The following is a 13,932-nucleotide window of genomic DNA, read 5'->3' on the forward strand; positions in this document are numbered from 1 at the left end:
ACATATAGTTTAAACTCCTCCTTAACTAGAATTTCACAGTAAGGCTATTTCACCATGTCCATTTTGATGGTCCATGAAGTGAGAGAAACTAAGGTCTTATTTGCATAAGCAAAGCAAGCAAAAAAACCCACCTCAACTCTGGACCTAACAAACAGACATCTTTTTTTTCATATTTATTTATTTTTATTGAAGTATAGTTGATTTGAAATGTGTTAATTTCTGGTGTACAGCACAGTGATTCAGTTATATATATATATATATATATATATATATTTCCTTTTTCACTATAGTTTATCATAAAATATTGAACATAGCTCCCTGTGATATATGATCTTGTTTTTATCTACTTTATATATAGTAGTTTGTATCTGCTAATCCCAAACTTCTAATTTATCCCTCTGCCACACTTTTCCTCTTTGGTAACCATAAGTTTGTTTTCTATGTCTGTGAGTCTGTTTTTTAAATAAGTTCATTTGTATAATATCTTAGATATATAAGGGATATCATGTGATATTTATCTTTGTCTGATTTACTTCACTCAGTATGATAATCTCTAGGTCCAGCCATGTTGCTGTGAATGGCATTATTTCATTCTTTTTATGGCTGAGTAGTATTCTATTGTATACATAATATACTACATCTTCTTTATCCATGTCTCTCAAACAGATATCTTATTTTAAACTCTCACTTAAAGCTCCTCACCCAATTCCCTTGAACTCTACCCTGGAAAGAGAGACACAAACAATCTTTGCAACCTCCAAACCTGTCCAGAGTTCTGTCTGAAAACTGCAAACTTTCTTCTCTACTCCAAGAAATTTTACTCTTCGTGGGGGAAGTAGATCTTCCATCTCCTGAATCCACCCCAGTCTATGGACTTTGCTCTCCCACATGTCCAGTTTCCTTGATTTTTGATATCCAAAGCAAGTATATCCACTAAAATACAAACAAAACAAGTTTACAAAACAAAACTTTTTACCTGAGCAGTAGCTCCTACAACTGTATTTTGACTTTCAATCTCACCATGAATTGGTAAAAACTCAGGTCCTCTTTTAAGTCTCTGAGATTCTAGCTGGCCTTCTCTAAGGCAAGTGCATTGATATCTCAATGGTGGCATGAAAGGGAACAGGACAAGGAAGCCCAGATGATATCTCAAATATGATCTACTAGAACTTGAACATTTTCCCAAATTAAGTATATTTTATAAGCATCATTTTAATGGTTGCCAAGTATTCTAACCAACAAATATAATTTACTATTCTCTTATTTTAAAAAAATATATTATAGATGATCTATTATGGTTATCTTATGACATATTCCCTCTCACCCTGAATTTGTGTAATTTACACAATCGCCAGTCAGTCAGTTCAGTTGCTCAGTCACGTCCAGCTCTTTGCGACCCCATGGACTCCAGCATGCCAGGCTTCCCTGTCCATCAACAACTCCCAAAGCTTGCTCAAACTCATGTCCATCGAGTTGGTGATGCCATCCAACCATCTCATTCTCTGTTGTCTCCTTCTCCTCCTGCCTTCAATCTTTCCAAGCATCAGGGTCTTTTCAAATGAGACTGTTCTTTGCATCAGGTGGCCAAAGAATTGGAGTTTCAGCTTCAATATCAGTCCTTCCAATGAATATTCAGGACTGATTTCCTTTAGAATGGACTGGTTGGATTTCCTTGAAGTCCAAGGGACTCTCAAGAGTCTTCTCCAACACCACAGTTGAAAAGCATCAATTCTCCAGCGCTTAGCTTTCTTTATAGTCCAACTCTCACATCCATACATGACTCCTGGAAAAACCATAGCTTTGACTAGATGGACCTTTGTCAGTGAAGTAATGTCTCTGCTTTTTAATACGCTCTCTAGGTTGGTCATAGCTTTTCTTCCAAGGAGCAAGCATCATTTAACTTCATGGCTGCTGTCACCATTTGCAGTGATTTTGGAGTCCAAGGAAAGAAAGTCTGTCACTGTTTCCATTGTTTCCATATCTATTTGCCATGAAGTGATGGGACTGGATGCCATGATCTTCGTTTTTTGAATGTTGAGTTTCAAGCCAGCGTTTTCATTTTCCTCTTTCACTTTCATCAAGAGGCTCTTTAGTTCTTCACTTTCTGCCATAAGGGTGCTGTCGTCTGCATGTCTGAGGTTATTGATATTTTTTCTCCCTGCAATCTTGATACCAGCTTGTTTCATCCAGCCTGGCATTTCGCATGATGTACTCTGCATATAAGCTAAATAAGCAGAGTGACAATATACAGCTTGACATACTCCTTCCCTGATTTGGAACCAGTCCATTGTTCCATGTCTGGTTCTAACTGTTGGTTCTTGACCTGTATACAGATTTCTCAGGAGGCAGTTAAGGTGGTCTGGTATTCTTATCTCTTTAAGAATCTCCACAGGCTGTTGTGATCCACACAGTCAAAGTCTTTGGTGTAGTCAATAAAGCAGAAGTAGATGTTTTTCTGGAACTCTCTTGCTTTTTCAGTGATCCAATGGATGTTGGCAATTTGATCTCTGGTTCCTCTGACTTTCCAAAACCAGTTTGAACATCTACAAGTTCATGGTTCACGTACTGTTGAAGCCTGCTGGGAGAATTTTGAGCACTACTTTGCTGGCGTGTGAGATGAGTGCAATTGTGCAGTAGTTTGAGCATTCTTTGGCATTGCCTTTCTTTGGGACTGGAATGAAGACTGACCTTTTCCAGTCCTGTGGCCACAGCAGAGTTTTCCAAATTTGCTGGCATATTGAATGCACTTTCACAGCATCATCTTTTAGGATTTGAAATAGCTCCACTGGAATTCCATCACCTCCACTAGCTTTGTTCATAGTGATGCTTCCTCAGGCTCACTTGACTTGGCACTCCAGGATGTCTGGCTCTAGGTGAGTGATCACACCATCATGGTTATCTGGGTCACGAAGATCTTTTTTGTACAGTATTCTTGCCACCTCTTCTTAATATCGTCAGCTTCTGTTAGGTTCATACCGTTTCTGTCCTTTATTGAGCCCACCTTTGCATGAAATGTTCCCTTGGTATCTCTCATTTTCTTGAAGGGATCTCTAGTCTTTCCCATTCTATCGTTTTCTTCTATTTCTTTGCATTGATCACTGAGGAAGGCTTTCTTATCTCTCCTTGCTATTCTTTGGAACTCTGCATTCAAATAGGTTTATCTTTCCTTTTCTCCTTTGCCTTTAGCTTCACCTATCCTATTTGCTTCAAATGCCAAATGACAGTAGAATGATTGACATTGAGTTCTTTGACAACTTCTCCTGTAGCTATAAGAGGATTATCTTCGATGACTGCTCTCAACTGGTCAGTTGTTAACTTCAGGTGGCTGGCCACTATGCTTCCCCATTTTGACATTTCCGAGTTGTTGTAACGGCCAGGCTATTTGTCTGTCTTTCTACCAGTCACTTCCTTCTGCACAGCAACCTTGTTTTAGGCACAGCAAGTCCAGTTCCTGGAATAGGCAAAGGCCACCACACTCACCCTTTAAAGCCTCAATGTTCCCCTGGGCATCAAGATTTTGGCAGGGAAGCCCTGCCTTCCCCTGATGGAAACCCACTCGAGTATTCTTGCCTGGAAAATCCCATGGACGGAAGAGCCCGGTAGGCTACAGTCCATGAGGTCGCAAAGAGTCGGACAGGACTGAGCGACTTCACTTCACTTCACTTCACTTCCCCTGATAAAGGCTTCCAAGGCTTAGCAACCATGTGTAGGGGGGCGGGGCCAGGCGCCGTGGCCCCACCCACTGTGTGCGGCGCTAATAGGGGGCGTGGCCACGGCCGTTCGCGATCCTCAACCCCGCCCCCCTCCCCAGGGCTTCTGCGCTTGCGTGCTGGGGACAACCGTTGCGGGGCGCCCGGGGCCCGAGGAAGGACGGTCGTCCCGCCAACCCCCTCCCCTTTCGGACTGAGGTACCCGGCCTGGTGGCCCCAGGACGTTCCCAACGCATGGCGGAGTGTTGTGGATGATGCCCATGAAGTTCTTAGTCCTTCTAGTTGCGCTGCTGCTATGGCCTTCGTCCCTGCCAGCGTATCGAAGTGAGTGGCCAGAGGCGGCTGCCACTCCAGGGGACACTTGTGGGGGAACCTCCCGGGGTTCCCGGGCCCGCCTAAGACCCAGCTCTTCCTTTTCTGGGTCCTACATGCCTCCCAAACCCCATTCTCCAGGGGCTTGGCCTCAGGTGCCGAGTTGTGTCCCAGTTCTGGTCCGCCCCACCTGCGCGTGGTGAGGCAGTGATCCAGGCTTTGGGTCCCAAGCGTGGCTGGGGTGAGCCGGACTGGGCACCTGGGACACCCCGGGCAGAGACAACCCTTGTTCACCTGGCCTCGTTTACGGAGAGTCGCTGCAGGTGTGGTAAAGCAGGGTGGGAGCACCTGCGGCCAGCAGGCCGGGGCGACCGGGTTTTGGATGGCTGCCTGGCTGGCTGGGGGGCATGGTTTTTACATTGTTCGCTACCTTTTTCGCTGTAAATGTAATCTTTCGTAACATATGCAAAAGTATGAAATTCCAGTTTCATTGTTCGTCAAGTTTTGTTGAAACACAGCAGTCCAGGTTGCTTTCCCGCCTTTTAATAGCAGAGTTCAATAGTTGCCACGGAGACAGGATGGGCTGCAAAGCCAGAACTATTCTCTTTCTGGCCCTTGACAGAAAGACTTTGAGCCCATGTTTAGACAGGGAGAGTGTGTGGATTGTGGACAGCTGTCTAGGACTTTCGCTGACCTATGCACGCCCACTGAGCATCCTTAGGTGCACAGAATTCAAAACCTTAGTAGAGCAGAATTATGACTTAACTACTTGTCCCTCCCCAGTGGCTGAAAATTAATAAGGTCATATTCAGGGGTGCTGAGACTGCTATATTAATATCACATGAACACCTTGAGGTATTTAAGTGTCTGATATCTGGTATTCCAGATAGACCATGAGGCCTATTCATCTAGACTAACTTTAGTTTACTGTCGTATCTAGTGATGTTGGGGTTTGGTTTAACTATCTAAATAAAATTTAACAGGTAGGTGTGAAAAAAGTATTAAAGTGCATGCTAGTTATGCAGAGCTATATTTCAGACTTGTTAAAAGCTCTTAGTTAACAATTAAATTTCAAAAATGAAAACACAGCACAACCGAAGTCATAAATAGTAGTGGATAAAGTTCTGAATAAAGTGCCCTAGGTAACTAAAGTCAGCCCTTTCAGTACTAGCACTTAATGATTGTTAGTTGTTTTAAACAAAAGTCTTTGCAAAAATTTTTGCTGTAAAGAACTGAGCACTGAAGAATTGATGCTTTTGAACTGTGGTGTTGGAGAAGACTCTTGAGAGTCCCTTGGACTGCAAGGAGATCCAACCAGTCCATTCTGAAGGAGATCAGTCCTGGGTGTTCTTTGGAAGGAATGATGCTAAAGCTGAAACTCCAATACTTTGGCCACCTCATGTGAAGAGTTGACTCATTGGAAAAGACTGTGATGCTGGGAGGGATTGGGGGCAGGAGGAGAAGGGGACGACAGAGGATGAGATGGCTGGATGGCACCACCAACTCGATGGACGTGAGTTTGAGTGAACTCCGGGAGTTGGTGATGGACAGGGAGGCCTGGTGTGCTGCGATTCATGGGGTTGCAAAGAGTCGGACACGACTGAGCAACTGAACTGAACTGAGCAGAGCATACTGAAGATGATAATTGTCTTTTCTTGCTGTTACTAGTGGTCATTATTACTAACACCAGAGATTGAATTTTGGTAGTTGTAGAGCAGTAGGTCACAACTGACTAATATATATGCAGACTTCAGCTGAAGTGAAATACTGTCACACAGTATTCTCTGAGACTGCTTGAAAGCAATACCTGGTTACTCAACTCAGTTCGATCTCTTGTCTAATTCCAAAACTCCATGGCCTGTGCTCTTTCTTTGTACCCTCTTAACCTAAATTTTCTTAAGTAGAAAATGAAAAGATACTTCTCAGAAAAAGGAATGATTTTGTGTTGAATATACAGATGATACAATAGAAAAGGAAATATATATACAGGTCATAGATCATGAAGATCTCTTAGAAAATGTACTTTACATCTTTTCCATAGAAGTAGATTCAGGGGATATGTAGGGCAGTGCTAACATGGCTACTTTTCCTGTGAAACCAGGTTTATCACTGTGTTCAATTTAAATCGGGTATGTATTCTTTGATTTGTATGTCTGCTCTTCCAACAGTACTGTCAAGAGAACCATATAAAACACTGCTCTCTCATGCCAAATAAAAGACACATTGGTTTTTTTAAGGAAAAGTGCATCTTTAACAATTTTTTTAGAATACTAGATAGCTTGGAGGTTATCTTAAGCAAACATCACAGGAATTATTATATTTGTTGAAAATATCAGTACTTCTTTGGCATCTGTCTTTGTCTTTAGGAAGACTTTAGTCTTAATGGACCACAAAAGGCAAGGGAAGTAGTAAGGCAATAAATACTCATATCTATTGGCAACTGATTGGAATTGAAAGGGAAAGCAGATTGCTTTTATTTCAAGAACACTGAGAAATTCATTTGGTTCTGCTGCTGCAAGTTCATTTTTCACTATTTCAAGGCTCAAGGCCGTGGCACTTGGGAGAGTCTTTCAAACCTGTGAATGGAATGTTATGACACACTTCATTAATGTTTTGGATAATGAGGAGTGTGTCTTCTAATGCAGATGTCAAAGGGTGGCCTTTGGGGATATAGTAGTTTCATTAGCCTATTAATATTTTATGGGAAAAATTCTGTCTTTCTGTTCTTTGGAGCTCTTGTCCGTGTTCTTTTGATAGGGTTTCATGTTTTTTAAGACTTCTTATTTTCTGACAGTAACCAGTTGTACCAAGACCACTTTGTATATTCTGTGTTCTGAATGGGATTAGCCGTCCTTCTGAGAAGACAAAATAGTACATGGTGTTAGAGAGCCAAGTACTTGGGATATATATCAATGCTGAGGTAATATTATTATTTAGGTCATTTTACTCAACAGAACTAGAAGAGATATATTTCATGGTCATGAATTTGTTTGGGTTCTGATTAAATTTTAACATTACTCATAAGATAACTTTCTGATTTTTGACTCTTCACCTTAACTAAATGTGTATTCCTTTTTCAAAATAAATTTAGTATAGTTATTTTGGTTTTCTGTTGCAGCATAAAAGACCACCCTCAAATGTTATCATTTCTCACGATTCTGTGGGTTGTCTGCACTCAGCTGAGCCGTTCTGCTTCATGTGGTGGAACTGAAGAATGAAGAAGCTCAGTTTGGATGAGAACATCCAGCATGGCTGCTCATCTTTCAGGGTCTTTCTCTACATCACTTCTCATTTCTCAGTAATCTAGCCCAAGTGTCTTTATATCATGGGAGCTTGCTTCCCAGACAGAACTTTATAAGCCCTCAGTATGCAAGTTTTTATAAAGCCTGTGCCACTTTGGATTTGCTAGTGTCCTGTAACAGGCCAAGACAGTCACACGAGGAGAACCTATATTCAGCGTGGGAAGAGACACGTTAACCCAAAACATAAATACCAAGAAGAGTAAAGCCATAAAGTAATGTTTCTTCTTTTTTCAGCTTCATTGAGGCACAATTGATTAATAAAATTATAATATATTTAAAGTGTACAATATGATAATTTGACATATGTATTAATATATATATATTAACTCCCACCATGGAATTAATTAACACATGTCACCTCACATCTTTACCTTTTTGTGTGTATCATCAACTATTTTCACCATATTATACATTAGATCCTCAGACTTTATTTTTCTTATAACTGAAAGTTTGTATTTTTTTTTTTTTACCAGACTTTCTCCCCATTTCCCCTATCCCTGACCCTGAAGTTGTTTCCTTAACATGAACACTTAATTAATATAACATAATTACTTGTTTGTTTTACCTGCTAGCAAAAGTTAAAATTTGAATTAACAAATTCAAATTTTGAATTAACAAATTCAGGAAAACTGCTGCATGAATAACAAGATACGACATTTTCTTTTCTGATCATTCTTTGAGTATACCCTACTAATGAAGCATAGTTATTACAGCTTTGAATTGGAAGTACTTCAGCTCAGTTATTCAAGTTTCTTATAATTTGAAGGTGTTGGTGTTTTAGCTGGAAGTTCTTACATGCTGACAGCTTTCAGGTATTCTTACTTGCAACACTTCTGTAGAGTATGGGAAGTCTGTTCTTTATGAGCTCATTTCATGATTTGGATGGAAAATACAAGCAATTTGTTCTCTAGAGCTAAGACATTCAGGCAGAGTCTGGCCCATTTATAAATGATTCAATGCGTGGGTATATGTTAAGCTTTATATACATGAATTCTTTGTTGACAAAGCCACTCACTCTTGTGGTAATACAAATCCTAGTTATATTTGAATCTTTTAAAAGATGAGCATCCACGATTCTTGTTTTAAATTGGGTGCAATCACCAAGTACTATGTTAAGATTACAGTAAAAACATATGAGTTCTAAAGCACAATGACCAATCATATTCTGTTGAATTTTAACTTCTTTTGTCTGTATCTGAAAAGTTTAAAAATTTATCTTTCCTTCTTTACCGAGCTACTATGTTTCCCCCAGTTATATTGAACATTTTGTTGTTACCTTTAACTTACCTGGTATTTATTGTTATGCCAATTTTTTTTGGTTTAAATCAATAATATTATTGGGCTTTAAGGCCTTAGTTTTTAAAAACATAAATTACATTTTAAGCACATGATCAGATAGCACTCATCTTATTTTGTTGTTCAGTCGCCAAGTCGTTTCTGACTCTTTGTGACCCTGTGGACTGCAGCACGCTAGGCCTCCCTGTCCCTCATCATCTCCCAGAGTTTGCCCAAGTTCATGTCCACTGAATCAGTGATACATCCAACCATCTCATCCTCTGTTGCCCTTTTCTCCTTCTGCCTTCAATCTTTCCCAGCATTGGGGTCTTTTCCAGTGCATCAGGTGGCCAAACTATTGGAGTTTCAACTTGAGCATTAGTCCTTCCAATGAATATACGGGGTTGATTTCCTTTAGGATTGACAGGTTTGATCTCCTTGCTGTCCAAAGGACTCTCAAGAGTCTTCTCTAGCACCATAGTTTGAAAGCATCAATTCTTCAGCACTCAGCCTTCTTTATGGTCCAACTCTCACATCCATATGTGACTACTGGAAAGACCATAGCTTTAACCATACGGACCTTTGTCAGCAAAGTGATGTCTTTGCTTTTTATACGCTGTCTAGGTTTGTCATAGCTTTCCTTCCAAGAAGTAGTCATCTTCGAATTTCATGGCTGAAGTTACCATCTGTAGTGATTTTAGAAGAGGCAGTCTGTCATTGCTTCCACCTTTTCCCCATCTGTTTGCCAGGAAGTGATGGGACCAGATGCCATGATCTTAGTTTTTTTAGTATTGAGTTTTAAGCCAGCTTTTTCACACTCTTGTTTTACCCTCATCAAGAAGCTCTTTAGTTCTCTGCTTTCTGCCATTGGAGTGGTGTTATCTGCATATCTGAGATTATTGATATTTCTCCTGGCTGTCTTGATTCCAGCTTATAACTCATCCAGCCCAGCATTTCACATGATGTATTCTGCATATAAGTTAAATAAATGAGGTGACAATATACAACCTTGTCATACTCCTTTCTCAATTGTGAACCAGTCAGCTTTTCCATATAAGGTTCTTGACCTGCATACAGGTGTGTCTTCTGCATACCTCAGAAGACAGGCAAGATGGTCAGATATTCCCATCTCTTTGAGAGTTTTCCACAGTTTGTTATGATCCACACACTCAAAAGCTTTAGCATCATCAATGAGATAGAAGTAGATGTTTTTCTGGAATTCCCTTGCTTTCTCTATGATCCAGCAAATGTTGGCAATTTGGTCTCTAGTTCCTCTGCCTTTTCTAAACCCACCTTGTACATCTGGAAGTTCTTGATTCAAGTACTATGGAAGCCTGGCTTGAAGAATTTTGAGCATAACCTTACTAGCATGGCAAGTGAGCACAATTGTCTGATAGTTTGAACATTCTTTAGTACTGCCATTCTTGGGAATTGGGTGAAGAATGATCTTTTCCAGTCCTGTGGCCACTGCTGAGTTTTCCAAATTTGCTGACATTTAGAGTGCAGTACTTTAATAGCATCATCTTTTTTTTTTTTTTTTTTTTAAGATTTTAAGTAGCTCTGCTGGAATTTTATCACCTGCACTAGCTTTATTGGCAGCAGCGCTTCCTAAGGCCCACTTGACTTCACACTCCAGGATGTCTGGCTCTAAGTGAGCGATCACACCATCATCGTTATCTGGGTCATTAAGGTCTTTTTCCATACAGTTCTTCTGTGTATTCTTGCCATCTCTTCTTGATCTCTTCTGCTTCAATTAGGTCTTTACCCTTTCTGTCCTTTATTGTGCCCGTCTTTGTGTGAAATGTTACTTTGATATCTCCAGTTTTCTTAAAGAGATCTCTAGTCTTTTCCCTTTTGTTGTTTCACTCTTTCTTTTCATTGTTCATTGAAGAAGGCCTTCTTGCCTCTCCTTGCTATTCTCTGGAACTCTGCATTGTTAGGTATACCTTTCTGTTTCTCCCTTGCTTTTTACTTCTCTTCTTTTCTCAGCTATTTGTAAGGCCTCCTCAGATAACCACTTTGCCTTCTTGCATTTCTTTTATCTTTGGGATGGTTTTGGTCAGTGCCTCCTGTACAGTATTACAAATCTCTGTCCATAGTTCTTCAGGCACTCTGTTTACCAGATCTAATCCCTTGAATCTATTCATCACATCCACTGTATAATCATAGGGGATTTGATTTAGGTGGGATTTGATTTAGGTCATACCTGAACTGCCTAGTGGTTTTCCCGGTTTTCTTTAGTTAAGCCTGAATTTTGCTAAAAGAAGCTGCTGTTCTGAGCCATAGTCAGCTTACGGTCTTGTTTTTGCTGACTGTATAGAGCTTCTCCATCTTCGGATGCAAAGAATGCATAATCAGTCTGATTTCAGTACTGACCACTTGGTGATATCCACGTGTAAAGTCATCCCTTGTGTTGTTGGAAAAGGGTGTTTGCTATGATCAGTGTGTTCTTTTGGCAGAATTTTGTTAGCCTTTGCCTTGCTTCATTTTGTACGTCAAGGCCAAACTTGCCTGTTACTCCAGGTATTTCTTGACTTCCTACATTTGAATTTCAATTCCCTATGATGAATAGAACATTTTTTGTTGATAGTAGTTCTATAAGGTCTTTTAGGTCCTCATAGAACTGGTCGACTTCAGCTTCTTTGGCATCAGTGGTTGGGGCGTAGACTTGGATCACTGTGATGTTGAATGGTTTGCCTTGGAAACGAACTGAGATCATTCTGTTTTTGAGATTGCATCCAAGTACTGCATTGGGGCTCTTTTGTTGATTATGAGGGCTACTCCATTTCTTCTATGGGATTGCAAGGGAACTCATCTTACATTGATAGATGTTTTTTTAGGATTTAGGGTTTTTTAGGATTCTATCTTGTAGTGTTTTTGAGCATATTTCTTTGTACTGCCTGGGTATTACATTATGTATACATAACTTATTACAGTCTATTGGTATCAGCATTTTGCTAGTTTCAGTGAAATGTAGAAACCTAACCTCCCTTTATGTTCTTTTACCCTCTCTCATTCATACTGTTAATTGTCATATATATTTCTTTAGCATACATAGAGAACCACATCAGATAGTATTATAATTTTACTTCAGCTGTCAATCATAGTTTGAAAAACTCAAGAGGAAAAGAAAAGTTCACTGAATTTTCCCATATTTTTGCTCCTTCTGTTACTCTTTCTTCCTTGCCGATGTTCAGGATACCTTCTTTTATGATTTCCTTTTTTTTAATGTTGTTGTTTTATCCCATGGATGGAGGAGCCTGGCAGGATAGTCCATGGGGTTGCAAAGAGTCGGACCCAACTGAGCCACTTCACTTGTTTAGTTACTAAGTTGTGTCTGACTGTTTTGTGACCCTCTGGACTATAGCCCACCAGGCTCTTCTGTCCATGGGATTTTCCAGGCAAGGATACTGGAGTGGATTGCCGTTTCCTTCTCCATGGAATCTTCCTGACCTAGGAACTGCACCTGCGTCTCCTGCATTGTAGGCAGATTCTTTACTGCTGACCCACTAGGGATGCCCTCCTTTCTGTTTAATGAGCTTAGTTTAGTTATTCTTTTAGAATAGGTCTTATGGCAACAACTTATCTTAATTTCCCTTCATCTGAGAGGTATTGATTATCCTTTCATTGCTAAAGGATATTTTCCCTTGATAAAGAATTCTGGATTGATAGTCCTTTCCTTTTATCACTTGAAAAATATTATGCCTTTTACTTCTGACATTCATGATTTCTCTTGAGAATTCAAATTGTAATTTAACCTGCTTCTTTTCAAGATTTTTTTCTTTGTCTTTAGAGTTTTTCTTTGTCTAAGATGACCATGATACATCTTAACATGGATTTCTTTGGGTTTATTCTGTTTTGAGATTCAGATTCTTGAATCTGTAAATTCATGTCTTTTGCCACATTTGGGAAATTTTCAGTAATTATGTTTTTGAATACCTTTTCTGTTTATCCTTTTTCTTTTCTCTTTCCAAGGCTCAGGTGACATGAATGTTAGATCTTTTTGTTACAGTCTCACAAGACCCTGAGGCTCTTTTCATTTGTTTGCATTTCATTTTTTCTCTTTTATTCAGATTGGGTAATTGCTGTTATTCTATCTTCCAGTTCACTGCTTATTTCCTCTTTCCTCTCCATTCTGCTGTTGAATCTATCTACTGAGTTTTTCAGTTCAGTTATTGTGTTACTCAATTCTAAAACTTAATTCATCCTTATATATGCTATTTCTTTGCTGAGATTTTCTACTTATTTATTAAAACTTTTTATTTTTCATTTGTTTCAAGAAATCCATAATTGCTTGTTGAAGCATTTTTATGATGGCTGCTTCTAAATCCCTGTCAGATAATTCTGACATCTGCATCATCTCAGTGTTGGCATCTGTTGGGTTTCTTTTCTTAATCAAATTGAGATTTTTCCTGGTTCTTGTAATGACCACTAGCCTTTGATTCAAACCTGGATATTTTGGGTATTATGTTGTAAGACTCTGGACCTCATTTAACTCTTTTGCTACAGATTTAAATAGGTCTTTGACACCACTTTAATGGTGGATGCGGGGTGTTGCCTTGTTACCACAGGAAGGAGCTGAAAGTCCTAGCTCCTTACTTGGCCTTCTCTGCTTGAAAAGAGGAGGTATTCATATTTGTTGCAGCACTTTGTGGGATAAGGGCAGAGGAATTGGGGAAGCTTAATGAAACTTGATGAGGGTGAAAGTCTATGTTTTCCACTCAGCCTCTGCTGATGGGGGTAGGATTGCAAGGTTTTCTGTGCTTTTGGCTTTTTTTTTTTTAATTAAAGGATAATTGCTTTACAGAATTTTGTTGTTTTCTGTCAAACCTCAACATGAATCAGCCATAAGTATACATATATCCCCTCCCTTTTCTGTCTTGCCAGTTTACTCTTTTCCTGGTCCTTTGGCCATGAAGAAAGCAGTCTTTCTCTTTGAGCCTTTTTGGTCTGTGTCCATTGGTGTTTTTGGATTGCCAGCATCTCCAGTTCCCAGTCTAGGATATATATGGCAAAAAGAAAACCCAGGGAACTCACTGCTGTGTCGTTACTCAGGTCCTGAAGTCCCTAGTTGGTCTACCTTCATCGCTCTGCCTTTCAGAGTCTTTTCATCTCATGCTTGTCTTACATATAATGTTGAGGATTTTTAACTGTTAGTAGGAAGGATAGAGGGAAAATACATATTGTCTATCTTTTTGGAAGTAGAAGTCCAAATATATTGTTTTAAAACATTTTATTTGGGGCTTATGGAAGAGGCATTATGTTTTACAAGTAAACAAGATTACCTAAGTAGAACACACATAGGAATTGTGTGATGACCTGTTTTTAATTTT

The 13,932-nt window shown here is 39.6% G+C and overlaps 1 protein-coding gene and 1 pseudogene across 1 annotated transcript in view; both read left to right on the plus strand.

The window, feature by feature from the left end:
- Positions 1-3,907, plus strand: part of LOC113899298 — a 24,873-nt pseudogene extending 20,966 nt beyond the window's left edge.
- SPESP1 (sperm equatorial segment protein 1) overlaps positions 3,830-13,932 on the plus strand; it is a 27,298-nt gene continuing 17,195 nt past the window's right edge. The window contains exon 1 of the mRNA XM_027553067.1: positions 3,830-4,034. Within this exon, the coding sequence (XP_027408868.1) occupies positions 3,962-4,034 (73 nt within the window). The 5' untranslated portion in view covers positions 3,830-3,961. The remainder of the gene's footprint in view (positions 4,035-13,932) is intronic.

Source organism: Bos indicus x Bos taurus, chromosome 10 (genome assembly GCF_003369695.1).
Source record: "Bos indicus x Bos taurus breed Angus x Brahman F1 hybrid chromosome 10, Bos_hybrid_MaternalHap_v2.0, whole genome shotgun sequence".
Classification (NCBI taxonomy): Eukaryota; Metazoa; Chordata; class Mammalia; order Artiodactyla; family Bovidae; genus Bos; species Bos indicus x Bos taurus.